Source organism: Rhinopithecus roxellana, chromosome 3, assembly GCF_007565055.1.
Source record: "Rhinopithecus roxellana isolate Shanxi Qingling chromosome 3, ASM756505v1, whole genome shotgun sequence".
NCBI lineage: Eukaryota > Metazoa > Chordata > Mammalia > Primates > Cercopithecidae > Rhinopithecus > Rhinopithecus roxellana.
In genome coordinates this window covers 13,891,281-13,915,802 of record NC_044551.1, presented here as the reverse complement: position 1 = coordinate 13,915,802, position 24,522 = coordinate 13,891,281, and the positions used below count along the sequence as shown (strand labels likewise).

The 24,522-nt window shown below is 47.4% G+C and overlaps 2 protein-coding genes across 3 annotated transcripts in view; one reads left to right on the top strand and one right to left on the bottom strand.

Moving 5' to 3' along the window:
* Window positions 1-492: 492 nt before the first annotated feature.
* On the bottom strand, window positions 493-12,216 carry CCDC127 (coiled-coil domain containing 127). The gene is made up of 3 exons (XM_010371456.2): window positions 12,096-12,216; window positions 9,534-9,664; window positions 493-1,685 (listed from the first exon to the last, which is right to left on the bottom strand). The coding sequence occupies exons 2-3, from the start codon at window positions 9,652-9,654 to the stop codon at window positions 1,024-1,026; spliced, it is 783 nt and encodes a 260-aa protein (XP_010369758.1). The 5' UTR covers window positions 9,655-9,664; window positions 12,096-12,216; the 3' UTR covers window positions 493-1,023.
* An 8-nt stretch (window positions 12,217-12,224) lies between these two features.
* SDHA (succinate dehydrogenase complex flavoprotein subunit A) overlaps window positions 12,225-24,522 on the top strand; it is a 31,419-nt gene continuing 19,121 nt past the window's right edge. The window contains exons 1-6 of one of the 2 annotated variants that reach the window (XM_030927080.1): window positions 12,225-12,432; window positions 17,490-17,576; window positions 18,293-18,454; window positions 19,355-19,498; window positions 19,816-19,980; window positions 22,104-22,252. In XM_030927080.1, the coding sequence (XP_030782940.1) occupies window positions 12,370-12,432; window positions 17,490-17,576; window positions 18,293-18,454; window positions 19,355-19,498; window positions 19,816-19,980; window positions 22,104-22,252 (770 nt within the window). In that variant the 5' untranslated portion in view covers window positions 12,225-12,369. The remainder of the gene's footprint in view (window positions 12,433-17,489; window positions 17,577-18,292; window positions 18,455-19,354; window positions 19,499-19,815; window positions 19,981-22,103; window positions 22,253-24,522) is intronic. The other variant, XM_030927081.1, reaches the window with a different exon arrangement.

Here is a 24,522-nt window from a genome sequence, read left to right as displayed (position 1 = left end):
TGACTCCAGGGAGTGGACCCTGGGGCGCCCTGCACGTGGCTCCCTCTGAGCACCACCCACACACCCTTTCCCTTTGCTGATTCTGCTTTGTGCCGAGTACAGCCCTGTGCTGAGTCCTGTGAGATCTCCCAGCAGGTCACGAAACCGGGGGCTGGCCTTGGGGCACCCCCACAAAGAATACTAGTAATACCTACTTCACAGGATTAGACTGGGGATCCCATGAGTGAAGAGGTTACAGGCTCAGTTCCCAGCAGCTATGTGTGACACGGGGTGGTAATAACTGTCTACCACGTCGGTTGCAGTAAACAATGAGATAATATATATAAAAATATTTTGTAAAGAGTGAAGAATTACACACAAAAAAAGTGGCATTATTACTCATAAATGGCAAGTATTTTTGAGTATATATCATTGCTAATAAATATCTGCTTGCTGAATACAGACACAAGCCAAATTCCAAACACACATTAGGTACCAACTGGATACAAGAAACACTTGGTGTTTCTTTCCCCTTTATGGGAGAGAGATCTTTAAAATAAAAAAGCTTGATAATATTACTACTTTCTATTATCATCTGTTATGCAGTTCTACACATTATCTGACAAATTCTTAATGTAATCTGGTGAGAGAGAAAAATAATTTGAGGAGAAAGTATTTAGGGAGTGATGAAACACAGAAAAGTACTTGTGGTAAGGACCAGAATTGTATTTGACTTTTTAAAAAAACATTTTTACCCTGGAGCTAAAATACAAGGTTACACTGTTCTGCTTGATACAATACTGGCAGCTTACAAATGCTTCAGAGAAACCATATCCCCAACAGCTGCAGAGCGTCAGGAGGAAACCCTCTGTCTCCGAGGCTTCGGGCACTTCTGCTCCGAGGGTGGTGGGAGTGGAGGTCGCTGCTGAAGGGTGGCGGTGTGGCCATGACACAGGCAGCAGAGGACAGACGACGCCAGAGACCCAGAAGGCCCATGACTGCCTGGCCTTGCGTCACTAAAAGCAGTTTTATTTTATCCTTGCCTTACTTTTCTAGTATGGCTTCCTCTACTCTCTTAAACTTCTTCAGTTCGACAACTAGTTCCCAGTATTTGAGATAGAGCCACATGAGTCTGCCATTCTGGCGTTTGTTGGTGTTCCAGACATCACCACAGTATGTATCATGCTGAAATATGTCGGTGAGACCGGCTGCCATCTCTAGGTCAGCGGCAACGGGGTCGACGGACGCTCGCACCAGTAAGCTCTTCTCTAGCTCCAGCCGCTTGCTGCGAGGAAGAAACAGACTGCAGTAGATATTCTGTCTTTCTGTGAGAACAGCTTCAAACTCTTTCAGCAAAAGCCTAGCTCTCCTTTGCCAGTTTTCTTCCTTTTGCAAGCAACTCAAATATGCATTTCTCAAAGGCTGCACCTGCCTTTTTTCTTGCATCACCTGGGCCCGTTCCTGTTCCAGAAGCTTCTTCTCTTCTACCAGCTTGCGCCCCTGAGAGATAAGGGCTTCTCGATAACTAGCTGTTCTGTTCTGTTCCTTTTCGAGTTCCAAGGACAACTGAGCAACAGCACGCCGATTTTCTGAGATCATGGCATGGTACTTGGCTTCCAGATCCCGTTGAAAAGCAGTAGTTCTCTGACGGCAGGCTTCTCTCTCTTTTTCTATTTCTTTCTGGGATTCCCTAGACCAAATCCAACCTGACATGAATGGAGAAAAATACACAAAGTGAAAAAGTTAGGGCTGAAGTTCTATAATTTTCACTTAAATCATAAGGCAGCTAAGGATGGCATTTCAATAAAAGCTTAAGACCTCAGCCGTACCAAGATCACTTCTGTACAAAAACGTGTAACGGGCCAAGTTCTCCTCTTAAAATCAGGTAAGGCTGGGCGACCAAAAGACCCTAACCCTTTCCGTCTTCTGTTTGTTGCTAAGAAGATCTACCGCTGCTTTTTTCTCCTCTCAAACCCGCCACCATTTGCCTGCTCTGGCTCTAGTACAATTGGCAAAGTTTAAAATATTTGGGTCGGCTTCAACTACTATTGGCCGGGTTCTTATAAAAGTTGTATTTAGCTTTGCCTGGTGGCAACGAGTAAACAGCCTGAGTTTGAGACACTGCTTACGTTCTGATAAGGACACATAAAAATAAAGTGGGTTAAAAAGTTTAGCCTCAAGGCACAGTGGGCCTCTTTCCTCAAACTGGAGACTGCTGGAATCTCACGAAAATGGGACGGGGATTGCTGGGAGGCTGGAGTGGGCATTGCCCGGCTCTGCCCCTCACACCAAGGAGCAGCAGAGCTGGCCTGCACTGCAGAGAAATCCAGTGCCTCTAAGACCTGATGACCCACAGAGCCTGCTGGCCAGCGGGCACCTGGCTCCAGATGGAGTCATCAACTCTTTGCCCATCCCACAAGTAAGAGTTGGGTGTGTTTCAACAATAAAAAAATGACTGTGCGATAATAGTTCCATCCACGTTCCAAACTGATGCTATTGCTCAATAGTTTCATACATGTTAGAGCAACTACATGCTAAGTCTCAGTTTTTCCAAATAGCGATGCATTCTGCTTGGACAGTCTAAAAGCAGCACGGAATTGAGTCCTCTGGAAAACAGGATTGTATGGCAAATTTTCAAAGCCCAAGGGCCCAAGAGCCACTGAAAGTAGCAGTGTGGGTTCCCTCGTGCGCTTCTATCCTGCAACCCATCCCCCACTAACCACTCTGTGGAACTCCCTGGTCCGTAGCCCCTTCTAGAACCACTGGAGTTTCCATCCACTTTCATGGTTCTCTTCCTCCTTTTGCTGCTTCCCCCAACCCAGGTGGTGTCCTTGACATTCAATTCTTTTCTCCCAGGTCATTAATGGTCACCTTTGTTTTTCTCCCAGGTCATTAATGACCTTTGTGGGAGCAATTCCATGACAGCAAGATTTCCATTAGCCTGAAAGCCAGTCTCCCTTGGATATGCTGTTGACACCTCACTGCGTAAGCACAAAACCAAACTCATCTTTCCTCAACCAAAAACAGCTGCTAGTCCTACTTCAGATGACAGCTCACACTCATGTCATCTTTATCTCCTCCCTTTGACAAGAGCTCACAGGCAGAGGCCTGACCAGGAAAGAAGCTGTTATAATGTCACTTGATAAGCACTGAGGGGTTTGCAAAGGTATGTGAGGAGAGAGAAGGGAAAGCTCGTCTGGTTTTGGTGAAGTCAAGGAAGTCTTCATAAAAAGGTGAACAAACAAAGTCTGGAAGGCTGAGCAGGAGCTGCAAGGAAAAGTTACCTGAAGTCAAATGAGCAGGGCAGGCGAGAGCCTTGGAGAGCGAGAGGTTCCAGGAGCCAGATGTGCCTGGGGATGGGGCTTATGTCAAGGAGAAGCTGGCGCTGCCTTTGGAAAGTCACAGGTGCCAAATGAGAGGGGCCCCCAGGAGACCCGGACAAGGAGCACAGGATGTGCTCTGCAGCCATGAGGAGTCAAAGGAATTAACGTGACTTAAGAGCATCCAGGAGGTGTGGAGGGCTGGAGGTGGGGCTGGGAGGGGTGGGGCCGAATCAAGAGGCGACAGGCAGCTGCTCCCTGATACAATCTGGGGGCGATCTTAGTCAAGTCACATCACTGACACATAAAACCACTGGAAAACTAACACAGACAACGATGCATACAGTTAATCATCAGACCCCACCACACAGGCTGTGGTTATTGGGAAGTTTGGGGCTGGATGGGGAGCCGGGCAGGGGAGGCTACAGGCAGCTTTGCAGAGGAAAATGTGGCACGACAGGCTGGGTGTCAGGAAAACCTGAATTCCGAGTCTGACCTGACAGACGCCTCATGACTCTGGGCACATGCGACTTTTCAAAGCCTCAGTTTCAGGTGGGACTCCTGCTTCTGGGAAGACGGAGTAGACGTCCTCCCTATTCTTCTAAGTAAACTAAGAAGACACAGTAGATGTCCTCCCTATTCTTCTTCTAATTAAACTAAAAATCCTGGACTTCACCTATAAAACAAGATGACTCTGAAAGGTAGAGAGAAGGTAGACTGGCTTGGGTCCTTGGGACCCCAGGAACAACATGGGGGCAAGTCCTCTAGATTTTCATTTTGCCTCATAGATCCCAGACTTGGAGCTGAAGACACAGGCAATTGGTAATCTCAACGGGTGCAGACAAAAAAAGAAACTCCAACAAAGCCTGCTGTCTCTGCCCAAAGGACCACGATAGGGGCCTGGCAAGAGAGAAAACATTCTGACAGTAATCACTCTACATCAGCCAAGTAATACAGAAGACACTGCGGCCCCACCTCCACCCACACAGGCAAAGGTAGGATGGGAGCTGGGGCTCCCGCTCCCACCCAGTGGCAAACACAGGGTGGGGTCGGGAGGAGCCATGTGGGGAGCAGCACTGAGGCCTTCCCAGCCAGGGCACCAGTAGAGGCCAGGGGGCTGGAACTCCCACCCTTTCCTCGGGGGCCCACGGGGGCCAGAGGCTGAGTGGGGAGCCTGGACTTCTATCCCAACCTGGTGGTAAGGAGGCTGCATGGCCCTTCCCCTACCAGGGTGCTGTTCAAGAAAGCCAGCTAAAACCGAAGGTTTAAATAAAAACCAGTGTTTCGGCCACTGCACTCCAGCCTGGGCGACAGAGCGAGACTCTGTCTCAAAAAAAAAAAAAAAAAAAAAAACCAGTGTTTCATCACGTAATACCCAAAATGCCCAGGTTCCAGCAGAAAATCACTCATAGTACCAAGGGTTAGGACGGGTCATGCTCACTGAACAAAGATGACCAACAGATGCTAATAGCCGGATGAGAGATGGCAGTATTATCTGACGAGGACTTTAGAGCAGCCGCCATGACAGAGAGTCTACGAAAATAAACAGAAGACATAAAGAAGAACCAAATGAAAATTCTAGAACTGAAAAGCAGAACAACTGGGAGAAAAACTGGAATGACGGACTAGACATGGAGAAGCAAGAGCAGCGCGCCCCGGGCGGAGGCTCAGGACTCCCCCATGAACACAGGAGCAATCCTTTGCAGCCTAGCCACAAACATAATTCCACAATATGTAAAAGGAATTCTACAGCATGGCCACGTGGGGATTGCTCCAGAGACAAAAGGCTGGTTCAATATTCAAAAATCAATGTAATCTAACACATTACTGGCCGGGCGCTGTGCACTTTGGGAGGCCAAGGCAGGCGGATCACGAGGTCAGGAGATCGAGACCATCCTGGTTAACATGGTGAAACCCCATCTCTATTAAAAATACAAAAAAATGGGAGGCCGAGACGGGCGGATCACGAGGTCAGGAGATCGAGACCATCCTGGCTAACACGGTGAAACCCCGTCTCTACTAAAAATACAAAAAAACTAGCCGGGCGAAGTGGCGGGCGCCTGTAGTCCCAGCTACTCGGGAGGCTGAGGCAGGAGAATGGCGTAAACCCGGGAGGCGGAGCTTGCAGTGAGCTGAGATCCGGCCACTGCACTCCAGCCCTGGCGACAGAGTGAGACTCTGCCTCAAAAAAAAAAAAAAAAAAAAAAATTACAAAAAAATTAGCTAGGCGAGGTGGCGGCGCCGGTAGTCCCAGCTACTCAGGAGGCCAAGGCAGGAGAATGGCGTGAACCCGGGAGGTGGAGCTTGCAGTGAGCCGAGATTGCGCCACTGCACTCCAGCCTGGGGACAGAGCGAGCCTCTGTCTCAAAACAAAACAAAAAAAACAACTAACACGTTACTAAGCTGATGAAGAAAAATCACATGATCACATCAATTTAAACCAAAAAAATGGACCAAATTCAACACCTATTCATGAAAAACAGGAATACGGGGAGTTTCCTTGACTCAATAAACAGCATCCACAGAAAACCTGCGGCTGACACTGTACTGAGCTGGGAGAGGCTGAGTGTGTTCTCTCAGGTCAGGGACCGTCCAACAGAGTCCCAGAAGTTCCAGCTACCGCCAGAAGGCAAGACAAGAAATCAAAGGCAAACAGGCTGGAAAGAAGAAATACAACTAAAGTCTTATCCCTTATAACAAAATTAACTCAAACGGGTAAGTGCTTAAATGTAAAATGTAAAACTAAAACTTTAGGGAGAAAAAACCTTCAGGATCTAGGGCTAAGCAGAATTCTTAGACTTTCCACAAAGAGTAGAGTTCATAAAAGGAAACGATGAGAAGCTGCCCTTCATCAAAAGTACAACTTTTACACTGCAAACGCCCCTATGAAGAGAATGAACAGACAGGCTACAGACTGGGAAAGGATACCTGCAAGCCACATATGCAACTAAGGACTAGAATCTAAGACATATTAACAACTCTCAAAACTCAATGTTAAAAAACAAACAGTCTATGAGAAAATGGCTGAAAAGACAAGAATACTCATTCCATCAGGATACGCTGATGGCAATGAGCACGTGAGGAGGTGCTCGACGGTGCACACTTGAGCCACGAAGAGAAAAGATGCTCAACACTGCACACTGGAGCCACGATGAGACAGCACCACACACCCATCAGGATGGGCAGACAGGACAGCAGTGTGAGCACCGAATGCCAACCAGGAGGTGGAGAAACCCATCAGCTCTGCATTGCTGGTGAGAACCTAAAACGGTGCAGCCACTTGGGAAACATTTCAGCCCTTTCTTAGAAAACTAAACGTGCAACTTCCATAACACCCAGTAATTTCACTTCTGGCCCTTTATCCCAGAGAAATGAAAACTTATGTCGACACAAAAACCTACACAAGAATGTTTATGAGAGCTTTATTCATAACAGCTGAAAACCGGAAAGGACCAGATGTCTTTCAGTGGTTAAACACACTGTGGTGTGCCCATGTCATCAAACACCACTCAGCAATGAAAATACCTATGAACTACTGATACAGCAACAATCCGCACGGGCCTCAGGCGGTTATGCTGAATGAAAAAAGTCAACCCAAAAGGTTATATACTGTTTGATTCCATTTATATAACATTCTTGAAATAACAAAGTTCTGGAGATGAAGAACAGATCAGCGGTTGCTGGGGGCTGTGGAGGGAGGGCGGAACACAGGGCAGCACGAGAGGCCCGGGATTGGGGGATCTTGACGGCATCCTGGCATATGTCTTGGCTGTGACACTGCACTGTCATGTTGCAGATGCTTCCATTGGGGAAAGCTGGGTAGAGGGTACATGGGCTCTCTATATTACTGATGACAACTGCATGTGACTTACATGACCCCAAAATAAAATATTTAATTAAAAGAAACTGAGTTGGGCCCATGAACTCAACCAGTCCCTTTCAGCTCTAAGACCATGTGTTTTCTAGGTCAGGAGAGGAAACGGGAGGTACAGGAACGCTAGAGGGGAGAAAGCATGGAGAGATGGGAAAAGTACGGAGAGAGAGATGGGGAAAGGGGAATCAGGAAGACCGAGAGAAAAGGGGGGAAAGCAGAATGACAGAGGAGGTGTGAAGAGAGAGAAGCCCACTGGAGCACTGAAATACTGAATAGTCTCCCAGGGGAGTTACTCAGGGTAAGAATTTCTCCAGGGACCGCTCTTTCAGGCAAGCACAGTTACACACATTTCTATGTTATGTTAAGTAAAAATCTAGTAAATGGCAGGGCGCAGTGGCTCACACCTGTAATCCCAGCACTTTGGGATGCCGAGGCAGGCAGATCACGAGGTCAGGAGATGGAGACTACCCTGGCCAACATGGTGAAACTCCATCTCTACTAAAAATACAAAAATTAGGCGGGCATGGTGGTGGATGCCTGTAATCCCAGCTACTCAGGAGGCTGAGGCAGGAGAACCACTTGAACCAGGGAGTTGGAGGTTGCAGTGAGCTGAGATTGCGCCACTGCACTCCAACCTGGCGACAGAGCAAGCCTCCGTCTCAAAAAAAAAAAACTAATAAATGTAGTAAGTGATCAGGACAAAACTGGCTTCTCATCAGTAAATCAATCAATAGTGCTTATGAAGTATTCATACGTCTGCCTCTTCTTCTAGACTACACTAGGGGCTGGTTAACGCTCCTGTGTGCAACAGAACCTCAAACACACCATAACACACCTTTGGAGAATCCTTACAAGAATGCCAAGTTAACAATTATCTCTGACCACACTACCTCAGCAAAAAACCAAGAAGAAAAAATAAAGTATTCTTCAACCCTTTTCAGGGACAGAAAGCATCATTTCAAAAGTCCAAGAAGGGGAGGTAAGAATTTCAAAAGTGAAAGTTATCATGAAAGGCTATAAAAGCTGGAGATGAGTCTGAAAAACAAATGGAAAATGAGTCACTTCAGGGCCTCTCCCAGTCTCAAAGCCAATTAATTATTATATTAGTAAGAGTAATTTTAAGCCTTCCAATCCACTCACCCTAGCCACAGGCAACAGTAGCCTCTCCAAGTGTTAAGTGTTTTTTTTTTTCCAAGCCTGCAGGCGGGTGAGCTTTTCACATGGCAGCCCCTTAGCACTGGATGTGGACCTGCCCTGTCTTTCACCAAGAAGCAAGCACTGTGCAGATCGCTGAGTCATAAAAACCACCTGCTCTTACCAGCCTCCTCTTCCTCTACAGCAAAACTTCTGACCTGAGACATGGAAGCAGATAAAAGCCTCTACATAAAATGTATCACTACAGCTAGAGGGCAGTTTTGCCTTTCTTCCATTCAATTATTCAGTCTCTCATGTTCCTAAGTGCCAGCCCAGAACCACGGAATGTGAAGAAACACAAAACTCACTCCTCTGCATCAGTGAATTGATTGTGTGTTGGGGATGTAAGTCTGCATGTGACTGACAGGTCCCCAACGTGGTGCCAAGTCAATCTAAACCAGAGAGAATTTCTGGCCAGGCCAAGCAGAGATTTCCTGGATGAAGTCTCCAAAGATTGATTTCCTAAACATTAAACATCACTGGTTTTCCAAAACTGGTTTTCTTTTTTTGTTTTTTTTAAACCCTGTTGCCCAGGCTGGAGGGCAAGTGGTGCCATCTCCATTCACTGCAGCCTCGACCTCCCAGCTCCACTGATCTCCCCACCTCAGCCTTCTGAGGAGCTGGGACTACAGGTGTGCATGGCCACAACTGGCTAATTTTTGTATTTTTGTAGAGACGGGGTTTTGCCGTGTGGCTCATACTGGTCATGTGATCTGCCCACCTGGGCCTCGCAGAGTGCTGGGATTACAGGTGTGAGCCACCACACCCAGCCCACTGGTTTCCTTTACACCCGTTCTTTTCCCCCATCAGTCCTTATGAAGGCACCTGAAACAAGGAACTGCCCCCCCTGACTTGAGAGCAGCAAAGCCTTGAGAGGGAACTTAGTTATTAAAACCCACCCCACACAAAATGCTTCTGAACGCCTTGGCTGACTTATCCTCACAATGTGCTGAGGTTAAGTATGATTCTCCATCTCCTGTGAACAGGAAAACGGAGGTTCAGAGGTTAAGTGATTTGCCCACGGTTCACTGCATGGGATAAAACTCGGCTGTCCCTGGCAGGTCCCAAAGTCACAGCCTTCAGGCTCCCACATCATGCTGCCTCCCTCACCGGGGCTCCACACTCTCAGCCCGGAAAACATGAATTTTAAGAAAACCATGACTTACGAAAAGCAGCCAATCCCAGCATTGGAACCAACAGGGCATAATTCCATCTGCTTCCATCACCACCATCCGCCCTGGAATTAGGCCGGATATTCCAATTTGGGGGATCATTGAGGTTATTCATGGAGATATACCTTGAAGTAAAGAATAAAAACATTAATTACTTTTATTCAATAATTTTTTTTCAGTTTTAACTATGTGCTGCACAGCGCTGAGGCCCTACGGGATTCAAAGAAGGAAAAAACAAGCCCAGGGTCAGGCGTGGTGGCGCGCACCTGTAGTCCCAGCTACTCGGGAGGCTGAGGCAGGAGAATCGCTTGAACCCGGGAGGTGGAGGTTGCAGTGAGCCAAGATCACACCACTGCACTCCAGCCTGGCGACAGAATGAGACTCCGTCTCAAAAACAAACAAACAAACAAACAAAAAAAAACCAAGAACTTAGATGAAAGTGACTCACAGTCTGGTTGGTGAAAGTGGAGAAAACAGACATGTCTTAAGCATCTGAAGTGCAGGTAGAATCAGGTAAGTTCTCTGGTACAAATACGTTTAAGTGTATGGCTGCTGTGATGGTTAATTTTGTATGTCAACTTGACTGTACCATGAGGTGCTCAGATACATGGTTAAGCATTATTTCTGGGTGTGTCTCTAAGGGAGTTTTTGGATGAGATTAGCATTTGAACCTTTAAACCAGTTCCTTACATCTCTCCCCTCTATTGGTTGTTCCTCTGGAGAACCCTCATACAGCTGTATCAAAGATACAGAATCAATTCGAAAAAACTGGGCTCACACCAGACTTTCATATGAGCTAGGGTTTGAAGAGTGAGCAGCATCCTGACAGGCAGAGAAAGAAGGAAAGGCTCTTCTGATCAGAAGGAAGACTGTGAGGAAGGCAGGGAGGGGTGATGTGGTGGCGAAGGTGCAAACAGTGCTAGAAGCTTCTCAGGTCTCCTGGTGTGGTGGTGATGAATGCAGAGATGACAGAGCTCTCTGCTTCGGGCTCAGCATGCACCCTCTATAGCAAGGCTGGGGGGCTAACGTTAATAAGAATTTACTAATTTACTGAGTACCTACACGAGGTTGCACGTTTTCACAAAATTTGTTTCACTTTAAATTTGTTTACATGTGACCTCCACAAATACACACGATTACAAAATAGTCAAGGGATGTATAATAAACAAGAAATCCAATCCAATTTCTGAAAACTTTTCATGGGATTTTCAACAAATACTTAACATGACAAAAATATGTCTCGGAGCTTAATACGAAGGAGTTTGTGGTAATTATGGAATTAAAAAATTAAGGCCAGGTGAGGTGGCTCACGCCTGTAATCACAGCACTTCGGGAGGCTGAGGCAGGTGGATCACCTGAGGTCGGGAGTTTGAAACCAGCCTGGCCAATATGGTGAAACCCCGTCTCTACTAAAAATACAAAAATTAGCTGGGCTTGGTGGCGGTGGCCTGTAGTCCCAGCTACTTGGGAGGCTGAGGCGGGAGAATCTCTTTTTTTTTTAGACGGAGTCTTGCTCTGTTGCCCAGGCTGGAGGGCAGCCGCGTGATCCCCGCTGTCCGCGGGAGAATCTCTTGAACCCTGGAGGAGGAGGTTGCAGTGAGCTGAGATCGCACCATTGCACTCCAGCCTGGGCAACAAGAGCGAAACTCCATTTCAGACAAAACAAAACAAAATTAGATAACTAACCCAGCACCAAAACTGCATAACTAAAAAAAAAGTCTAGGAGGTACTATGTCCATTCCCTGCAAGCCAATAAAGGCCACGTCTGGGGCATATATCCCAGAAAATAATCCTAAAGATGAAGTTATGGTCACAAATATGTTCTGTACGGTGTTATTTATTAAGAGCAAAAATGGAAAACAACCCAAATATCAATCAAATGGGACTGAACCATTGCAAATGTACTAAAATAACACTGTTAAACATTTTCGTACAAGAGAAAGATTTTAATAATTTAAAGTGAAAAGACAGGAAACAAAATTACTAAGGATTATTGGTTTATTTTTCATGCCACTTTATTCCACAAAAAGATTTCAGATATCTTACAAAAAGACACCCTAGAAATATTAAAATACTCTCTGAACCTGAAGCAAAATCAGGGTAAGCTAGCAGAAAGGCGTATAAGCCAAAGGCATCTACGCATCTTTAACAGCTGACCACGGCCCTGCGCGGTGGCTCCGCCCCAATCCCCGCACTTGGGGAGGCCGAGGAGGGAGGATCGCTTGAGACCAAGAGTTCGAGACCAGCCCGGCCAACACAGCAAGCCCCCGCCACTAGAAAAAATTTAAAAATCAGCCGGAAGCCAGAAGCCAGGGACAGGGCTGAGGATCGCTCCCGCCCCTCGGAGGCCGGTGACCGAGGGTCACTCCCGCTCAGTAGAGGCCGGAGGCCCCGGGTCGCTCCCGCCCACCTCCGCGGACCAGCGCAGCCCCTCCCACCCCATTCCCTGTGGTCTGGACGTTCAGGCCCCCTCGGTCTAGGCAATCCCGCAGAGCCACCCACGGCGCTTTAAAAATGTTGGTGCCCAACACCTCCCCGAAATAGAGCCCGCTCTACCTCGGTCGGAGGGCCCAGGACCTTCGCGTCCCCCCAACGCCTCCGTCCGCGGGTCCGCTTTGCGCAGGCGCGGCGCCCCCACTCAGCCCCCACCCGGGCGTGACGTGGTGCGCAGGCGCGATGTCCCCCACTACCGCACCGCTCGACCCCGGCGTGGTGCGCAGGCGCGATATCCGCCTAGCGCGACCCCCCCCCCCCCCCCCCCGCCTCCGGCGTGGTGCGCAGGCGCGGTCTGCGCAGGGACTGGCTGGACTGCGTGGCGGCGTCAACAGTCATGTCGGGGGTCCGGAGGCTGTCGCGGCTGCTGAGCACTCGGCGCCTGGCGCTGGCCAAGGCGGTCAGTCCGTACCGTGGACCGGGGCGGGACAGGCGGGGTCCGAGGCGGCGGTAGGAGCGGGACGGTCCCCAGCGGATGCGAGTGGAGCGGGCGCCGGGTCCCCGCGCCCCCGCGCCTCCTGTCCCGGGATCGGGAAGGGGCTGGGAGAGCCCTAGGTCGGTGCCGGGGGGAGCCGCGGGGCGGACTCGGGGGACCGGGGAGCTCGGTCCTTAGCAGGTAGTCCGCGTCCCGGTGAAGGTCACGACCCCGGGCTTGCTGGTCGTCATCTCTGCCCCTTTAGTCCGGGCCTGGGGTCTGGGGACCCCGCGGGCTGAGGTAGCCCCTCGCCTCAGTGCCTGGCGGGTGGACTCGGGGAGGAGTCGTCTCTGCCCAAGGTCACCCGAGCGGATAGCGGCCCGTGGCCGCCCTGGCTGGGCTGGGCTGGGCCGGGCCTCTGCCGCCCTCTGTGCGGGTTGTCCCTAGGGGCCGCCCGCAGCCCGTGGGTGGGGCGTGCGGGGCGGGTGAAACCGCCCGGGTGGGTGCGAGGAGTGGCCGGGCTCGGCCGGTGGGCGTCCGGTTGGTAGCGCTGCGCGCCCGAGCTTGGGCTTGCAGTTCTGCTTTCCAGAAAGGGCAAATCTGTGCATGTCCACTTCGGGACCTTGTAAGTTAAGGGCCTCTACTTTCGGTCGCGTTTGGTGGCCCTTGTGCCACCAAAACTGTGCCAGTGTTTAAAAGCAGCTGTGCCAGTTTTTAAAAATCAGATGGAGAGCTCAGCGCACTGACCGGGTGAGGACGCCGGGACCTGTGCTTGCCTGTGAGCTGAGTGCCTCGAGGGCCGGGCTCGGCTTAGTCCAGGATGATGGTCAGGGTTATACTTCCCTGAGCCCTTGCTCTCTGAGTTTGTCTGAATGTGCCCTCTACGATTGCACCTTCAGAATCGGCCTTCTAGGGTTTTAGTTAATCAAGCTGAATTGGATAGGTTTCGTTGCTTGGTTCTTTTGAATGAACTTACCCACCCACCTCCTTAATTACGAAGTAATTTTAAATTGCAGAGTAAAAATGTCAGTAGGAACCAAGACATTCAGCAATATTGATTTGAATTATGCCCATAAATGTGCAGTTTTCTCCTTTTTGAAATAGTTATTTAAAACCTCGTTGAATTAAATGTGAAGATTAGTCATACTGCCGTCCTGTCAACATCAGAAAGCATGTAAACGTTCTAGTGTGTTGCTGTGGTTGGTGCTGACTGAGCAGAGATCCCTGCCGCATCTTGGGCTTTTAAGAGCTGCTTGGAGGGCGTCCACACGCAGGAAGTAAAGCCCATGGTCAGTGGGGCTTTTTAGGGGAAACGTTAGCTTGTGATTGGAGAAAAGCAAGGGCTGGTGCCTTTGTCCTCAACCCAGATGGTGCCCAGTGTTCCTTCTGCAGCCTAAGACCCCGCCAGCGGCGGAGGCACCTCAAACAAGATGGCAAGATAGCAAAATTGAACCAAAATTTAGTCTTGGGTTTTGTAAAAGTCTTTTTATCTTGAAGTTAGCGTTTCCTACAGAAATTCTGCCTGCAAGCAGTATGTTTATCGGCATTTCAGATAGGTTTTTTTTCCTGAAGAATTGGAGTTTACAAAGTAACAACATAATCAAATTAGCAGAAAAAAAGAAATTCATGATAGCCAACTGAGAAATGTGTTTGGAAAATAGATGCTGAGGATAATTTCAGTAAAGTCCAGAGAGAATTTTTTAATCTCATTTTGGCCAGTTCTGTGGTGTTTTGATCATTCTATATTTACAGCTGCTTTCAAGTGACAAGCTTATCAGACTTCGTTTTTGGTTTCTTTTTATGTCCTGATGCACTGACACAGCTTGCAAACTGTTCGAAAACAGTTTAATCAGAGGAAAAGTAAAACCAAGAAACTTAGTTACTGGGTTAACTGCTTACTTCAGGTGAAGTTTTTCAAATCCCTCAATATGAATATCCAGTATATGGGTTCTAGGACAAATTGATTTCTTTGAATGGTTTGTTCTGCATGTGTTTAATGATGTTCTAGAAATACATTATTTAGGCCATTACAGTAGTAAGCGTTTGTTTTGCTTCCTGGGATAATTGTAGCAACAGTGGCATTCCAGTCTGCGTTCTTCATGATGTTTTCGCTGATTTATTTGAAAAATTGTGACTTGGTTTTGATATGAAACCTGGATATTAATATCAGTTGGGAGTCTCAGAGATTTTTCCCAAGGGTCTTTAGATAGGGGCCAAGTCCAGGATCCAGAGCCAGCCGACCTACTTGAATCCTCTGTGAGGTTCCGTCTTTCCGTGGGGTTAGTGGGGTTTCTGTGGGTAATGTTTGAAACCTTTGGTGGTGCTCTTGTGAACCAGGGTTCACAGCCTGTGCACAGTAACCATGTGTGAACTGTATTTGTTTTTGTTTCTTTTTTTTTCCGAGAGGGATTCTCACTCTGTGGCCCAGGCTGGAGTGCAGTGGCGCTATCTTGGCTCACTGCAAGCTCCGCCTCCTGGGTTCACGCCATTCTCCTGCCTCAGCCTCACCGGTAGCTGGAACTACTGCCATCGCGCCCAGCTAATTTTTTTGTATTTTTAGTAATGATGGGATTTCACCGTGTTAGCCAGGATGGTCTCGATCTCCGGACCTCGTGATCTGCCCGCCTCAACCTCCCAAAGGGCTGGGATTACAGGCATGAGCCACTGTACCTGGCTGAACTGTATTTTAAGTATCCGGTTTTAAAATAATAAACACTAAAATTCTAGTGAGAATAATTACACGTAGTTGTAAAAGAATCAGTGAGTATACCACCGCCCCCAGTTCATTTTCCATGAAAGCAATTCCTGTTTCTGATACCAACTCCTGGTATTTGTAAGACCTCTGTTTCTTTAGTGGATGTGCAGGTGCATTTTTATCCGTTTTAGACTTCTTGCCTGGAGAGGGGATTTAGTTCACTACCCTACTTCTGCTTCTTCCTGATACGGTCATGCCTGTTTAGGTTCTTCACTGGCTGCTTCTCTGATTGTATGGGTTGTACATGCAGATTAGTTTCTTGCTCATGATTTATAGTTGCATTTGATTAGATGAGGACCCCTCACTTTGCTAGATTTTGGGATTAATGTCTCTGCACTTCTTACTTTTCCCCCTCCACCTCCTAATTCAGTCGCCTGAAATTACATATTGTTAAGCAAGGTCTAATATTCCTTTCATATGTTCCCCATTTTTTTCTTAGAGGAAATGTTTGATAGTTTCTCCCAAAACAGTTAATAATTGGCACACAAGACTAGTCTTGTGTCAAAACTAGTTTTCAGTTTTATCTAAAGACTGAAATTGGCTTAAAGTTGGGCTTTCAAATTCAAAACTCTGCCCCAGATTAGATTTAGACACAGAGGGTGAGTGTCCTTGTCCCCAGGGGAATGGCGTGATAATTTGTTCACGGTTGTGTTATGGGAGCTGCCCCTTTTAAGCTGGCTCTGTGTGTGTGTGGCGGGGGGCGGGCAGTGAGTATTCCACGTCAGCATCCTGGAAAGAACAAATAAACATTTAGTGATCTCACTGTTTCTACTTACATTTGGTGTAATACACTGTTGTTATTGGTGCTGTTACCTGCTGATAGGGCAGTTCACAAAATTTTCTAGAACATTTGTATTAAAATTATTTCAAAGACTTCTTTCTTAAAATATGATTTTACCTTGTCAAAAATTATACTAAGGTAGAAGAATATTTGTTCTTTCTCATTCATTTTCTGAAAAAAGAAAATGAATTAGCTTATGTCAATAAAAACAGACTAGAAATTGGAGAAATGGAGAATAATTTTTTATCCCACATAATAAGTAATTTCTGAATTGCAAGTATTTCTAAATACTTGAAGACATCCCTCACATCCCCTCTTCTGATTGCTGAGTGTATTATTTCCTAAAGCTTTTTTTTTTTTCCTTTTCTCTCTCTTTTCTTTTTTTGGAGACGTTGTCTCGCTCTGTTGCCCAGGCTGGAGTGCAGTGGCAGAGTCTAGGCTCGCTGCAACCTCTGCCTCCTGGGTTCAAGCGATTCTCCTGCCTCAGCCTCCCAAGTAGCTGGGGTTACAGGTGCCCACCACCATGCCCGGCTAATTTTTAGTAGAGACGGCGTTTCCCCATGTTGGCCAGACTGGTCTTGAACTCCTGACTTCAGATGATCCACCCACCTTGGCCTCCCAAAATGCTGGGATTACAGGCATGAGCCATCACGCCCAGCCCCTAAAACTATTCTTTATGATATTTCTGAGACTATTCAGTGGTCTTCTAAAATGCACCCAGCAGAATGGAAAATGTATCCTCTAAATGGCTGGCCAACCTTAGCATATGGACAGTGTCACCTCTTACACACAGCCGCTAAAAACTAAACACTAAAACCAGTTTTCTTGGGTAAAGATTTCTAAGATGGAAAATCTAAGCAGCAAGATGTGTCAAGTTGTAGACATTGGCCAGGAAAAATTCAGGAGCAGCCAGGCAGGGGAGAGTGTGCATCCAACGTCCTCCTGTGTGATGAAGGGATGACACCTCGTCCCTCTGGGCTGTCAGCTTTTACTGCTCCAGAATACAGATCTCCTGATTCAGTGTCCAGTGCCTTTTGAACTGACCGCAAGCCCTCATGGACGATTGGAACTGTAATGTGGAAAGGGCTATGATGGAGCCAGTTAAAATGCTTCATTATTTGCAAAATACCACATACAGTAATACGATATAGATGTCTTCCCCTTCTCCACTAAGTAGCATAAATTAAGACTTTACAGAGGAAGTGTGCCTTTTTCATGTCGTATCTGAGTCAGTGAGTATCCTGTTTGGAAACAGGCTTCATCCTGGTTTTCTAGAGTGCCGAGTCGGGGGTGGAAAGGACGACCGGGGGCTCAGTCCTTCCTCGCCCCTTCGGCTGCCCTTCAGGGTTAAGTAGAGAGTCTCAGCTGAGCTCCCTGGATGCACAGGAGCACCTGGGTACATAAGAAGGGGAACAGTTTGCAAGGGGAAGTTTAAATTACTGTCCCCCATAGCATCTGTTCCTTCAGGACACTAACCCTCTGCATCTGTGTCTTCTGTGTCACCAGTGGCCAACAGTGTTGCAAACAGGAACCCGAGGTTTTCACTTCACTGTTGATGGGAACAAGAGGGCATCTGCTAAAGTTTCAGATTCCGTAAGTTCATGCTTTTTATTCCATTATAAATGATTTTTTTGGCTTGGGGGTAAGGATCTATACCAGTTTGTTTTCATATGAGTCATAGACATAAGAGAAAAATTTCTCATAGGTGTCCAATGCATGCTGAAATTATTTTCAGTGTAGTAATAATCAATTGCAAGTACAAACACAAACATAGATGTTAGCATTTTTACTTATATCTCTTAACATATCTATAAACTAGATCTAAATTTGGATCAAATAAAGCAATAAATTAAAATAAAATGAACAGTATCTGCTGTGATAGATGATAAAATTCCTACTGAAATTAGGACGGTGGGCCCACTCAGGTGTGGGTTCCTTGGTATTTAGTGAAAAACTGAAACTTGCTGAGAAGTTCTTTTCTCATAAGCTCACAGTAGCGACTGAATACTCCTTGGCATCTTCTCAGCCATAAGCACAGGCATGGCCCTGAAGTAGAGTTGTGGTCCTCAGTCTGATCCCACGGGACAGACCCTCTACCATTCATAGAATCTGATTGTCAGTCCCTTCTCCACATACAAATGTGCCCACCTCTCCCCGCACTGTTCAGGGCTCAGCCCCGGGACAGGATGGAGGCCCTGTGTGCCTAGCAGTTGGTCCTTTTGTCTTTGTCAAGCTCCTTCACTGTAACAAGAGTCTTCGTGTTTGGCGTAGTGGAGCACGTGATTGACAGGTGAATTTTTCTTTTCCAGATTTCTGCTCAGTATCCAGTAGTGGATCATGAATTTGATGCAGTGGTGGTAGGCGCTGGAGGGGCAGGCTTGCGAGCTGCATTTGGCCTTTCTGAGGCAGGGTTTAATACAGCATGTGTTACAAAGCTGTTTCCTACCAGGTCACACACTGTTGCAGCGCAGGTAAGAGAAAGGTGCCCCACCGTGCTCCCACTCTGTGCAGGTCCCGCACAGCCTTGCGCTTTCTACCTGGGCAGCCTCCTGCCTCCTCCCCATGCTCCAGCCACATGGCCTCTTGCTGTGCCTTGCTCACTCAGCTCATCCTCTCAGCGATCTTTCCCTGGAGCCTGTTCCCTGGAGACTTGGAAGGGCTGGAACCTTGTTGTCACTCCTAGTTGGGACTCCAGTCACACTTGGGTTTTCTCTGACCATCTCGCCTACTTTCCTCCCCACCCACCCCCACCGCCCCAACACCTTAAGAAAAGGAGATCATCTAAAGAGGAGGAATCAGAATTTAGGGTGGGGAAGGAAAGGGCAAGGGCTTTATTTGTCCCTGTGCTGCTGTCTTCTGGGACTCTCTGAGGAGTAAGACGGTGGTGGGCACACACAGCCAGAGGAAGTAGGGGTACAAGGGAGTGTGACTCTGAGTGTGGAGCTTGTTACTTGGCAGGAAGCACTTCTGGTCTTTAACACATGCCCTTAAATGCCATTGGGAAGATTTGTTAATACCATTATCCGGAAAGATTTGCTGAGTACCTTTTCTGTGCCAGATATGTTAGGTAATAAGCATATTACAGGTAGCTTTTCCCTCACGGCTCCAGTCCGCCCTTCCTGGAGCTCCCTCTGTCTCCACCACACAGATGAGGAGACGGAGGCTAAGGGATTGAATCACTGGGCGAGCTGGGGAGGGTTGTGACCCGGAATCTGTCGGGCCTCGCTGCTCCTCCGCTGAGGTCAGCCCTCGCCGGGAGTCACCGCATGAGGAGTTGGCTTTCTCTGGATCCCCCAGTGGGTGGATTTGGGCCTGGAAGACAAAGCTGGGGCTCCTGTGTGTGGCTTGTAAGGAGTGGTTGGTGTTTCCAGGGAGGAATCAACGCTGCTCTGGGGAACATGGAGGAGGACAACTGGAGGTGGCATTTCTACGACACCGTGAAGGGCTCCGACTGGCTGGGGGACCAGGATGCCATCCACTACATGACAGAGCAGGCTCCCGCCGCCGTGGTTGAGGTGATGGGCGGGAGGCTCTGGGCTCCCTCGTGGTCTGTTTCTAGTCAAAAAGAGTCCTGGAAAGGATGTAAGCAATTGAGGCAGATGTGGCCGGCCGAAAGAATGGTGATGAGCAAAGCCCACAAGAGGAGTCTTTTTCCGTCACGAACTATGCATTACACGTAACAAGAAGACTTCTCTTTGATGTGTTGACATTTTCATAAAATAGGTTCCTTTGGGTTTGCAGATTTGTGTTAAAGTTGTTCAGTGTAGATGAGCTATGAATATCTTGACTCCTTTAAGGCAATAAGGTTTTTGTTTGTTTTTATCTTTCACAGCTGGAAAATTACGGCATGCCGTTCAGCAGAACTGAAGATGGGAAGATTTATCAGCGTGCATTTGGTGGACAGAGCCTCAAATTTGGAAAGGGCGGGCAGGCCCATCGGTGCTGCTGTGTGGCTGATCGGACCGGCCACTCACTATTGCACACCTTATATGGAAGGGTAGGGCCACCCCCGGTCCACTGAGACAGGACATGTAGTGCTGGGGCTTATGGTGACAGCGGGGAATGGGTTAGCGTGCCCAGTGAGTCCGCCAGAGATTATGTAAAAAGCAGCAGAGAACAGCGGCGTAGGACACATGCAGCGACTGTTGCTGTGAAAGGACCAGGCATGTGCTCTGAGAAGCTGCCCCTAAGGCAATATGTTATTTCTTGTGTCCATTTTGGAAAGGTGAACTGATAATCTTATATACCAGGTTTTTAACTTGGGGTATGTGATACTCAACATGTCAGAACCGAGCAAGCAGGTCAGGCACAGAGGAGGCCAAGGAGGAGGATCACTTGAGACCAGAGGTTTGAGACCAGCCTGGACAACATAGCGAGACCCTGTCTCTACAAAAAGTTTAAAAATTAGGTGGGCATGGTGGTACATGCTTGTAATCCCAGTTAGGAGACTGAGGCAGGAGGATCACTTGAGACTAGGAGGTTGAGGCCACAATGAGCCATGTTCATACCACTGCACTCCAGCCTGGGCAATAGGAGACCCTGTCTCAAAAAAAGAAAAAGAACAGGCTGGGCACGGCGGCTCACACCATAATCCCAGCACTTTGGGAGGCCGAGGCAGGCGGATCACAAGGTCAGGAGTTTGAGACCATCTTGCCTAACACTGTGAAACCCCGTCTGTACTAAAAATACAAAAAAATTAGCCAGGCGTGGTTGTGGGTGCCTGTAGTCCCAGCTACTCGGGAGGCTTAGGCAGGAGAATGGCTGAGGCAGGAGAATGGCATGAACCCGGGAGTCGGAGCTTGCAGTGAGCCGAGATCGCGCCACTGCACTCCAGCCTAGATGACAGAGTGAGACTACATCTCAAAAAAAAAGAAAAAGAAAAAAAGCATTTTAAGGCTCTTTTACTACCTCTGAGTTCCTGAATGGGTTGGTTTTGTTTGTTTTGTTTTGTTTTGCTTTGTTTTTGAGACGGAGTCTCACTCTTGTCACGCAGGCTGGAGTGCAATGGCGCAATCTCTGCTCACTGCAACCTCCACCTCCCGGGTTCAAGTGATTCTCCTGCCTCAACCTCCTGAGTAGCTGGGACTATAGGTGCACACCGCCATGCCTGGCTAATTTTTTGTATTTTAGTAGAGACAGCGTTTCCCATGTTGCCCAGGCTGGTCCCGAACTCCTGGGCTCAGGCAGTCCACCCGCCTCAGCCTCCCAAAGTGCTGGGATTAGAGGCGTGAGCCACCACACCCGGCCATGGATTGTTTTAATATTAACTGTTATCACTGGGCAAAGACTTGAGGTGACAATAGTTACTGAGTAATCAGGGTCAACTTTGGCATGGCCAAATAATATTCTGAACAGTGTCGATTCAGAGTATTCAATATTCTGAACTCTGTTGTTTTCTGATGAATGGGGACAGACCATTAATTTGCAAGTTGTCAGAACACCAGTGCCTTCTCTGTGGCTGAGTACATGGACGAGTGTGTGGTGGGAGGAGAAAGCAGCTCCGTCCAGAGCAGGAGCTGTCATGTGGGGAGCTGGCCCAGGCTTACGAGGGTACCTCGCACCGGCTGAGGGAATAGCAGGTCCAGGCGGGCAGCGCTGTCCAGTGCCTACCTTTCTGCGGTGCTGGAATCTGCTTGTCTGCAACCGTCCGCTTTGGGAGCTGCCAGCCACATGTGGCTGTTGCTAATGTGGCAGGTGTAGCTGAAGAGCTGAACGTTTGATTTATTTTAATTAATTAAGTGGTTATGTGTTGCCAGCAGCTCCCACCTGGGCTGTGACCCCATGGTCTGTGGACCTCACTATGGCACCAAACTCTGAGCGGAGCTGCCTGTGGCCACCAGACAGTGTGGAGTGCCTCTTCGGGTTGTGTAGAAATAGGAAATGTGTCACCAAAATAGGAGCTGTTGCTGCTGCGTTCTCTAGTGCACCTGCCTTGTTTGTGCTGCTCGGTGTGGAATGCCTCTCAGGCTCTGACAGTGTCCTTGACTCTGTTGCTGATCTCCTTGGATTTACCTGGTCCATTTGGATCAGGTTCTTTCACCTATTCACACGAGCAAATACCACCTTAAAACCTTAAAGGTTGGCTTAACACTTCCTGCCCTTTTTTTTCCTTTCTTTTAGTCTCTGCGATATGATACCAGCTATTTTGTGGAGTATTTTGCCTTGGATCTCCTGATGGAGAACGGGGAGTGCCGTGGTGTCATCGCACTGTGCATAGAGGACGGGTCCATCCATCGCATAAGAGCAAAGAACACTGTTGTTGCCACAGGGTAGGACTCTAATTTCTACTTTATTTCATTTATAAAAATGAATAACTTTCATTTAGAGTTTCTTTGTTTTAATGAAAATAAAGGTATTGTAGAATAACGGTTCAGACACAGGCCTTGATATAAACTTGTGAGGGTGATGGCCTCTCCCAGCCGTGGTTCCTCACCTGTAAAGGGTAAGGACGGGAGCACCTGCCTCAGACGGTGAGAAAGCATGGCCCTCAGTAGACCGGAGTGGCTGCCATCAGGTTCACAGCTTACCTGTCCCGATTTTAGATGAGGAAACTGCGGCCCAAAGAGTCCCATGGGGTTTTTTGGCAAAATCCCTCTTGTTTTAGTGGGTACTGTGTTAATACTGATTCCTGGGATGGGTAAGTCCTTCTTCTCCACATAATGAAAATAAGTAACTTTAATGTTATACACTGTCAGTTACTTTAACCATTTTCAAAGTTAGAAAGTGTCAGTATAGCAAAGGAAAAAATCAGCAAAACTACAGGTTGGGAAAAAATATTTTCCAAACCATATATCTAATAATATCTTTGTATCTAAAATAGCAAAAAAAAACCCTACTAAAACCAACCTACTAAACCCTACTAAAAAACAACCCTACTAAAAATGGACAAAGGGCTTGAATAGATATTTTTCCAGAGAAGACAAACAAATGGCCAATTGATGTATGAAAAAATGCTCAGCATTACTGAGCACCAGAGAAATGCAAATTAAAACCCCAATGAGACATCATCTCATCTCACTCCAGTTAGAATGGCTGTTACCAAGAGGACAAAAGAGAGCAAGTGTTGGTGAGGATGTGGAGAAAAGGGAACCCTGTGTGCTGTTGGGGGGAATGTAAATTAGTACAACTATTGTGGAAAACTCTGGAGGTTCCTCAGAATTCACAGGACTACCATGTGCTCCAGCAACCCCATTTCTGGGTGTATATCCAAAGGGCATGAAATCAGAAGCTCAAAGAGACACTTGGACCCCCATGTTCATTGCAGCGTTGTTCACAGTACCCAAGATATGGAAACAACCTAAATATGTGTTGGTGTTTAATGAAAATGTGGTGTGTATACACAACTGAATATTACTCAGCTGTGAAAACGAAGGGAATCCTGCCATTTGTGACAGCATGGATGAACCCAAAGTCATTATGTTAAGTGAAACAAGCCAGGCACAGAATGACAGACACTGCATGTCACTTATACGTGGAATCTAAAAAAGTCAAAACTCATGGAAACAGAGTAGGACAGTGGTTGCCAGGGGCTGGGGGAATGCAGACTGCGGCGATGCTGATGAAAGGTGTGACTTCCCGTTACCAGGTGAGGTTCAGAAGGTCTAATATATAACATGGTGGCTATAGTGAATATTATACAGCACTGTGGCTATAGTGAATATATAGCATGGTGGCTATAGTGACTATTATACAGCACGGTGGCTGTAGTGAATATTATACAGCACAGTGGCTAGAGTTAACATTATACAACATGGTGGCTATAGTGAATATTATACAGCACAGTGGGTATCATTAATATTATAACTTGAAATTTGCAAACAGAATAGACCTTAGGCATCTGTATCTCCAAAAAATGGATAATTATATGAGGTGATAGATGTGTATTAATTTGATTGTGTCATCAGTTCACAAAATATATATAAATCATCACGTTGTACACCTTAAATATATAGTTTTTTTTTTTTTTAATTCATCATACTTTAGTAAATCGGGGAGAAAAAAACAAAATCCGTAAAAATTTTAAAATTTTCATTATAAAAGTAGTATATGCTTGTTGGGGAAACCTTTTGAACAGCACAAAGCTAAAATACAAATAGGGCCAGGCGTGCAGTGGCTCATGCCTATAATCCCAGCACTTTGGGAGGCCGAAGTGCGAGGATCACTTGAGGTCAGGAGTTCGAGACCAGCCTGGCCAACATGGCGAAACCCCATCTCTACTAAAAATACAAAAATTAAATGGACGTGGTGGTGCACACCTGTAATCCCAGCTACTCGGGAGGCTGAGGCGGAAGAGTCACTTGAACCTGGGAGCTGGAAGTTGCCATGAGCTGACATCATGCCACTGTACTCCAGCCTGGGTGACAGAGTTAGACCCTGTCTCAAAATAAATAAATAAACAAAATACAAATGGAAGTCCCTTCTCCGATCCCAGGCTTCTATCCTACCTGCCTAGGGTAGCAGCTCCACTGGCATGGCCCCCAGTGATGTGTGTGGGGTGTGCGTGAGTAGAGGGTTGTGTGCACACAGACAGCACTGAGAA